The sequence below is a fragment of the Schistosoma mansoni genome, chromosome 2 (genome assembly GCF_000237925.1).
Source record: "Schistosoma mansoni strain Puerto Rico chromosome 2, complete genome".
Classification (NCBI taxonomy): Eukaryota; Metazoa; Platyhelminthes; class Trematoda; order Strigeidida; family Schistosomatidae; genus Schistosoma; species Schistosoma mansoni.
In genome coordinates, this window is record NC_031496.1 from 3,829,192 (window position 1) to 3,838,985 (window position 9,794).

The 9,794-nt window shown below is 34.4% G+C and overlaps 1 protein-coding gene across 1 annotated transcript; it reads left to right on the forward strand.

Annotated features, from left to right (window-relative positions):
- Window positions 1-1,241: 1,241 nt before the first annotated feature.
- Window positions 1,242-6,946, forward strand: Smp_022050 (putative na+/myo-inositol cotransporter; the record flags this gene model as incomplete). Its single annotated transcript, XM_018795373.1, has 2 exons — window positions 1,242-1,659; window positions 6,442-6,946. 2 exons carry the CDS (start codon window positions 1,242-1,244, stop codon window positions 6,822-6,824), a joined length of 801 nt encoding a protein of 266 aa, XP_018649693.1. The 3' UTR covers window positions 6,825-6,946.
- Between the last annotated feature and the right edge of the window lie 2,848 nt (window positions 6,947-9,794).

Here is a 9,794-nt window from a genome sequence, read left to right on the forward strand (position 1 = left end):
TAGATAAATGTCAACCACTATTCACGACTTCATGAACAGAGACCTTTCATATATATACATACATAGCGATTAGAGAAGCGAATACAAATTTTCAAACCCTGAGGTTTTAGTCAGTTAATTGACAGTAAAATAGATTTAACTTATGGTACAGAGAGGCAAACTGTACAACGACACTGAGTTGCATATTGACTATTTACACTTTTCAAGTTTCATGCCAAAGTATTATGATGATTAACTAGAACTGATGGATTCAGAGTGCTTGCATTGACCCATGTGCTAAACATTCATTATTTCAACTGATTATGAACTTGATCATTGTTAAAATTCGAATCATAATCATGTCACTGTTTTATCACTTCTCTATTCAAACAGTACTGATTATTTTCCAGTATGCTCTCTTAGTCGCTTTATTTTTCAAAACAGGGTTGGTCTGATGATGATTTTATCACTTTCTGACGTTACTTGGTGGATAATTGAAAATTTGGAAGCAGTAAACAGTTTTTAAGTCTTTGTTTGGGACTTTTAAACTGTTAACGAACCAAAGCCTCTATTCACTTAGTATTGCTTGTTTAAATCTTCCCATTGATGTTTAGGACTGCAATTGATCAGTCTCTCAGTTATTGGCATATGTGCATACTGTGCGTATTGCCTCAATTTAGCCTTAATTCAGAAGCATTGTGAGCAAAGATGGATAGTGGCTAGCAGTGGAATCCAGTTGGACGCGCGTTTCGTCCTATTTGGTACTCGTCAGCTGGATGTACCTGCATCACCCCGTTGCACGAGCAAGTGGCTATCAGGACCCAGTAGCTGAGTGGATAACACGATGGCGTTTGAAGCGAAATGTACTGGGTTCGAGTCCCAGATTGACCATCAACTCTGAGATGCAGGTACATCCATCTGATGAGTCCCAAATAGGATGAAACATGCGCCAAACTGGATTCTACTGCTAGCCACTATCCATCTTTGCTTAAAAAGCCTCTATGTTTAATAGTGAGTGACTTATTATTAAGTTGTTAGGTTAGAAACTAATTATTCAGATTTAACAAACGAAATTGGTTCGGAATATAGCATAATTACCATCCGATCTAATCAGTGATCTTTTACTCATTTGATTAATAAAGATGAGTGTCTTGTTGAATGCTAATTGAATTAGATTTTTCAATAAAAGCCTTATTCTTTCATGTGACCAACCACCATAGATTTATCATTTATTTATTTATTTGTTCTTTCATGTTTCCCAAATGAAAGACTTCTTGTTTGTTCATATTTACTCCCTAAAGGGCGCTTTTTTCGGTCTCATTTACGGACTAATCATTGGTTTTCTTCGAATGATTCTTACGTTTGTTTATACTGATCCAATCTGTGGTGAAGAGGATATACGACCGTGGATTATTAAAAAGATTCACTATATGTATTTTGCTATGTTTTCATTTGGATCTACAATTATTTTAGTTGTAATCGTTTCACTCTTTAGTGAATCACCAACACAAAGTCAATTATATCGGTTAACATATTGGACAGCTTGGGATTCAAACAAGGAAGACTTTGATAAACAAATGAATCATCCATCCCTTTCTATTAACTGTCAATTACATATTGACGATAATGTCTTAACTGTACAGGAAAATGAGTCTAAATCCGATTATGTATCAGAATTGGGTGAGTCTAAATAGATCTATTTCTATTTTAACGAGAGTACTCTGTTGTTGATGACGATTTCAATCTATTTTTCATCTACTGATACATAACCAAATGTTACACCGTTTATATATCCTGACGTTGATGCAGACTAGTCTCGAAGCAATATTTGCACTTCGAGGAGAAGGTCCGTATATCAAACATGTTAGGATTGTTGTTCAAGATGATTAAAATACTGCATCTTGTCAGTGTCTTTGCCAAAGAGGAATATTTCATTTGTGCATTCAAAGTCAATAGATGAATCTTATGGATGTAGATCAATTTCTGAAAAATCACATCACGAGGGAGTTAGTTCTAAAAGAATGTCTATTAAATAGTGAAGTAAAAACGGAGAAAGCAGATAAATAATGAAACCAACTAGAAGTTAATGATCCTAGTGAGATTTCTCCACAAAGTTTAACTCGACCATTATTGCTGGAATAAAGAGCATTTACGAGGTTAATATACGTCTTTGATAGGGCTTCCAGAAACAGTTTGTGCCTTAAAGACGTGTTGATCAATAGAGCCGAATCCTACCTTGAAGTCAAGAAATACAACTGTAGTTGGGCGTCAGTAGGTATGTCTTCATTCTATCACCTGACGAGTGGTAAGTATATAGTTCACACATACACGTTCATAAGCCTCAAACGACTATTGTAGATAATATTTTGGACAGTGTATCAGTCAAACTGGTTGTCTTGTGGTTATGAAAAGAGGATTTTTGTTCTTTCTTATAGATTGAGATAATCGGAGGTGGAGACCCATCAGATGTCATTATGTCCAACCCTTGAACTCTAGTTGGTCTTCTCAGTAAATCTAATTATTTAAACTGAATAACCATTCTTAGAGATCATTTAGGTTAATCTATTATAAACTTCTACTTTCCGTCGTTTTAGATTAGCTATAAGTTTTCGAACTTCATTAAAAGTCGAGGGATAGGTTATTTGAATCTTCCACTCTAGTTAAGATGGATAGTGGCTAGCAGTGGAATCCAGGACATGCGTTTCATCCCATTTGGGACTTATTAGCTGGATGTACCTGCATCTCAGAGTTGATGTTCACTCTGAGACTCGAACCCAGTATCTTTCGCTTTAAACGTCATCGCGTTATCGACCCAGAATGAATACTAACTCTGAGATGCAGGTACATCCAGCTAATGAGTCCCAAATAGGACGAAACGTATGTCCTGGATTCCACTGCTAGCCACTATCCATTTTTGCTTACATTTATCCACTTTATCTACAATAAAAGATTGTAAAATGTTATCAAAAAATCTTTTACAGTTTATTAAAGTATTTATTTCAGACTAATCATGTGTGCCAACCAGTAATGAACTTGTAATCAATAGTCTACATTTCATAGTATTCTATGATTAACGCTTTTCTTATTAGGTATGTAGAATATATATAGATCTATTGCCTGTTCTATGATAAGATTACATGAAGGTGACCTTTTCGTCATCAAGAGAAAATACCAATCACATATGTATGTATATATATATATAATAGATAGATAAATATAATCTTGGTATCATGCATAACTAAGAAACCAAGTGATCGTACGATGTGTAGATATTATGATATTTGTACACTGAAATTAGACCTAGTAATTAGACCCAACAAAAACACACTTTTTCTTTTACCTACCGTGTTAATAAGAGTTTGAGAAATGATAAATGAATTGAATTGTTTTTCATTTCAAGGTGTTTGACTCTAGTTTGTAGTATGTTCTATATAAATAATTAAAACAAAGTTTGTGTTCGGATTTTATAGGATTGTAATGTTGTTATGATGTTTTAAGACTTTGCTATGTGATACATGTGCGCCGCACAAATCTCATTCGATTTGTGTGAGGGCTGTGATACTGCCCACGTGCCCAAACTGAAGCAGGTGGCCACACCCGGAGCCTTTGATCTAAAGATCTGATTCACAAGACAGTGGACCATCGTAAGGAGATGCAGTGCCATGGTAGCTGGTGACCAACGATTGATTCATACGCCATTTGTTCCCTGAGGATCCTGGAGCCCATGTGCACCATTTGTTTGTAATCAGGGTTTTCCAACTCCCCTCGGTGGACTCTCCGTGTCCACCAACCCGGTTAAAGCGTCGGACATTCGCTTTTTGTTCTGTCAATTTCGTAAACAACAGTAAAGCCACGATAAGGCAGTTAGCAGGACTTCCCTGGCAGAGGCTGTATACGTGTGGCCATGTGGGATCATTTGGAGAGGGAGAGTGGACTCTCCCCACTCTCGGTCGTACCAGGGCGTTTGGGGGCGTATGCTATGTGAATGTGTGCTAGGGTATCCTTTGGTAATGAACTACATACAGTGTTCGTACTCTGGGATTCTGGAGGACATGCGAAAATATTGACTTGTTAGATGATATTAAATCCATTTGACTTTTATTCTTAAATACGTAGTTAAGAGAATTTGTTTCTCGACGAATAACATAATATGAAAGAAGTGGTATTATAGTGAACGAGAACATAAGTGGAGACAATCGAATGTATTTGAACACAAAATTATAGAATCTCTTAGTAAAATCTGAGAACCATACAGTAGATGTCAATCAATAGTCTCGAAATTGACTGTTCCTTTCGCAAATATCATTCAATCGTCTCAGACTTCATTGTTCTTTCGATTGCACACAAATCATTTTTCGTTCTCGTCCTTTTTTCGTTGATCTTTTTAACCTTCTGCCGTCAGACATTTCACTTTCTATTGATGGTGATGTTAACTGGATGGAGGCTAGTCAGTCACTCAGCTACAACTTAGGACCAGGCACACATATGCATCGGTCTAAATTGCCATACCTCACTCATTAGCACAACAAGATGAACACTGAAGTGATAGAAGTAGTTAATTTAGTGGTGGTAATATATAAAAGAAAGATTGTATGTAAGGATATAGTACAGGAAGAAAGACAGATATGAAGCAATTTTAATCTCAAGGTATAAGGGAAGATAAACAGTGTATACACCTACACCATTGTGATAGATTCTGAGCCATGTCACACAGTCTCCAACCATTGGTTGCGACAGTCGCGCGGACCCCAACCAATTAGTCTGTATCCGCCAACATGGACCAGACTAGAAGTTAGTGAACTCAAGCTCTGATGACACGTTTTGGTTTGGCCGCCCCTAACTCTCTTCCAACCATCGCCAATACTAGTCAGGATAGCGCGTTGTGGTAATCGGTGTTCAGGCATACATAACACGTGACCCAGCCATCTCAATCGATGAAGATCCATGACCTCATCAACTGATTTACCATCATTCCCTAATACCCTGTGTCTAACCTCATTCTAAATGGCGTTAGTACTATCAATGATATTCTTATGTTTTCGTGTCGATTCCTTTTCATTTAATTATGATAGATTAAGATCAAAAGAGTTTGGTACTATTCAGTTAAACTGGAAACTAGATCGTATTTGTTAGCCCTACAATTCAAAGTGTAATTTTTAGTTGGTAACTGGATTTGTTAGTGATTTTAAGAAATTGAACATTTTTTTAAAAAATCGTAACTCAGTGGTGGTTTATTAGTGTTTGTACCGCCGATGCTTGAGTATTCGCAGGCAGAAATGACAGTACCAAGTTCAGCATTATTGTTCAGTGTGTCCCAATAAAAAGGTTCAGTTGATAATCTGTTTTGTCACTGTAATAACTACGAACATATCCTGCCTTATTTGATCATAGTTAGTGCTAAGATTCTATATTTGGCTTTCTACAACGAACTTAACAAATATTTCACTTGTGATATTTTATTCCTAAACAAGAGGTCAATAAATTTCGGTTGACCACAATTTAATATTTACATAGCTGAAATAATGAATCAATTGAAGCAAGATCACCATGGAAAACCTGGAAGCACAGGATGGCCGTTTTGTTCTATTATGGGACTCCTCAGCAGTGCGCATCGAAATTTAATATTTCTTTAGTTAATAATGCTTTGATTAAACTGTTTAACTTATTTCCTTTTAATAATAATCATTAACAACATCTTTAAATGGATAACTTTAGGAATAGACATTTTTATCATTTGAAAATAAATACTTTAACTCAATTATGTTAATGGTAAGATATTGGAACACGACAAAAACAACAACAACAACAACATCGTTAGGATGAAATACACACCTAAAGTTAACTTGATAATTTCATTACTGATAGTGATATCAATTGAACAACATATGTAACTCAAAACAACTGTCAGTCAACCAATATCAAAGTGAGGATCTTTAATATGAACGTCAAGACAATCCTACTGTATGGAGCTGAAACGTGAAGAACTACTACATCCATCGTCAAGAAGTTACAAGTATTTATAAACAGTTGTCTACACAAAATACTCAAATTCACTGATCGGATACAATCAGCAACAGCGTTTTATGGGAGAGGACAAGCTAGCTTCCAGCTGAAGAGGAAATTAGGAAAAGACGTTGGAAGTTGCATTGAGAAAACCACTGAACTTTTTCACGAGTCAATCCCTAAATTGGAATCCGGAAGGAAAGCAGAGAACAGGAAGGCCAAAGAACACATTACGTCGGGGATTGTAAGCAGACATGCCAAGAATGAATAACAACTTGTAAGAATTGCCCATGACATGATTGAATGGAGAATACTGGTGAGAGGCCTGTACTCCTCCACGAGGAATAACAGGCATAAGTAATTAAGTAAGTATATTCCGTTAATACACGATATTTCCTTTATTCATATTCATACATAATTATATAATTTACATTTTCTAATTACTATTTCTATTTCTAGACACCAATATCAATAAACCGAAATCAAGTCATCTATTTAAATCTATTTGTTTATGGTTATGTGGTCTAGGTAATTCACCTTGTACAAAATGTTCCAAAATATCTAATAAACAACAACAACAACAAGAAGATACTACTCAAATGAGATTGAATAAAATTACTAATCTTAATCAAAATTCTTTAGCTAAATTTTGTTTAAAAATTGGTTTAATTATAATTATCTGTTTAACTATATTTGCTTATTTATTTTATTCATTATATTTTAATGATATCATTATAGGTCCATTACCATTGATAGGTAATAAGACTTTAATTAATCAACAATATCTAGAATATATTACTTATTTACAAAATAGTAATATGATAACATTTCGAAAAAAATAATCATCAAACCTTTTCTTAATCCCATTTTTATTTTTTTTTGTATATTTAATCATACTACTTAATTGAATTAAACAAAATGTTTGTCTATTAACTTAAGAGATCTTTACTAACAACCAAAATAAACACTTTGAAGAGTAATTTCTTTCTTTTATTTTATTTATTATAATATAGAAAAATGACAATAATTCCTAGTAATATTCATGTAATAAGCAATGATGGATAGTGGCTAGCAGTGGAATCCAGTTGGACCCGCGTTTCGTCCTATTTAGGACTCGTCAACTGGATGTTCACCTGCATCTCAGAGTTGTTGATGTTCACTCAAGGGACTCGAACACTGTACTGTTGGCTTCAAACGCCATCGCGTTATCCACTTAGTTACTGACTCCTAATAGCCACTTGCTTGTGCAATGGGGTGAAATTTAAATTCACGTGCATGATCATATATAAGTTGGTTCACAGATGTCTATCGATAATGAATTTTACCTAGATAAATTCTAATCATTTCACCATAATGTATCTGGAGTAAGTGGTGCTGTTGCCATGTCCGTTCCACAAGGCTCATGAAATACCCGTTCGGCAAATAAGTGCAAGATATGTTTATGATACAACATAATATGTTCCAATTATTCCATTTGATTCACTTCTTGGTAAAGATTATGGAAGTAGTATGGAATCACTTCTAAAACTTTGTGAGCCTATAAAAGATTTAGGAAGATACCAAATGTCATTCATGTAATTCGATCAAAATTCCTAATCATAAACTGCGAAAATCATAAACTCGGTAAAAGCATCACACTCAGTTAATTCTTATTACTTTCTTAGCAAAATATTGTCCATTCATACGAACGGTGTATTCGTTCACTGAAAGTGGCAAACGATCATTCACAGACCATCTCACTAAAATCTGATAATCATAAAGTAAACAGTTAATTTGCAAACTATCATTCAACTGTCTCAATCTTGACTATTCCGTCTGTAAATATCAGTTCCTTATTCTTTCCTCATCGATCTTCTGCCGAAATACATTCTATGCCTGACCATCGTTATATACTACTTGCGTGGATATAAGTAATCTACACCACACATTTACAAATTTAAACAAAGGAAGAACCACAGCATTCACTAACTGAATGTTGTTAACTATCATAAGGTTTAACACAGTGTATAAACTTATCATACTATGCTCTCATCATGTAGACGTGCCACAGTGACTGTTAATCAATCGTCTACGTGAAATGCTGATGTCTGAAATTTGTTTAAGATATCACTGTAGGTGACTTCAAATCATTCTTTTCTCTTGTTGAACGATTGAATCTGATCTCAAATTTTCAACTATGTTATTAATATGTGGTGCTTACGGCCCTAGATTCGACAGTGACTACACTGATGAAGTCAACAAAGAATAGACTAAAATGATTTGACACCCACTACAATGTAGTAATGATCATCTTTTTGTACTATTCAACATCTTCATAGTTTATAGTTCTGTTGGTTAACATTTATTTGGAATGAATGACTGTGATGAGATCAAATGTACAGTAGAAATGAGTGTTATGGTTGAGCACCAGTGATTTATGTTACTTCGACTTTGTGACGTTGGTCAGATGCAAGAAAGAGAAAGAATTCGACAGTTCTGTTTCTACAATATTGACTAACTGCTACTCAATGATACTCGATGATTTCAGTGAATTATTTCAACAAATCAATATTATTAAATTTTTGTAAATTATTTAACTATACTACTTCTATGTAGTGATGCCAAATTCACCAGTCATAAAACATGACAACAATCACGTGTAAGAAAACTTTCACACTTAAAAAATAAAACACTTTTGTAAATCTTATAAAAACAATTTCATTTTTGTATGTGTGTAATGATTAAGTTGATCCGTATCAATATTAATATATGTGAAATATATGAATGATCGGTCAGAAAAACAATTAGATCCGTCACCTTTAATATTGATATATGTTTTATGTAGAAAGATTGATATTTTAGTCAATCAAAATCATCATAGAACTTCGTTTGTACGTACGGATGTACATCAGTTGAAGTTTCAAATCTACCACGTTAGCACAGAGATGCAGTGTTTGATTCAAATCCTATAGTGGTAGAAGTAGTAAGAGTATAAGCAGTAATCCGAAAGATTAGGGTTTGAAGATATTATTCAAGGAGTATAATCCAGTGAAATAAATTTGGAAAGAGAAAAAAGATAGGAACATGAAGAATTCAGAAGATTAGAATTTGGTAGAACACAAAAAGTGGATGCAGCTTCGACATTGCAAACGAATTTGATCAGTACACCAATACCATATGTTAGCGGGAAATAAACCAGATTAAGGCACGTTATGTGAATGATCGTAACGGCGTACTCTGATTGGCTAATTCTAAACCAATCAGCCCTGGCAAATTATTGGAGAAACATCTAGAAGCTACTTATGTATATACTATGAATATATGAACGTTTTTCTAAAGATTGATTGCTGTTTACCTACCCTTTTTAGTTCCTGTTCAACGTGTTCTGATTTGGGGGTCTTGTCGAGTGTCATTCTATAAGAATACTAAGCAATAGGAGTAGCTGGGTCGTTTATTAGTAAAACAATCATAACACCATATAGATGCAAAATGTTTGACCAAATAAAAACCCAAGCCATAACATATCAGAATTAAATTTTGAGACTAGCTACGTATACTATTGGGTAAAGCAATCTATAATAAACTAAAATATCTGTCTCCTTTTCTAGTTTCATTTGTCACTGCAATCCACGCTCGATGATGATTGTTACAAAATTCACCGAAATCTACCAGTTTATGAACTCTCGAATGTTCAAATTGTTTATCAGTTTAGTCATCAAAACTAGTTAAACTTTATTCAATATTAATACGTGATTTATGGAACATTAAGGTCATGTATGACATGAGTTATAATTTTCATTTAGTAATGTGAACTGAATAGTTTTCTGTGCTCA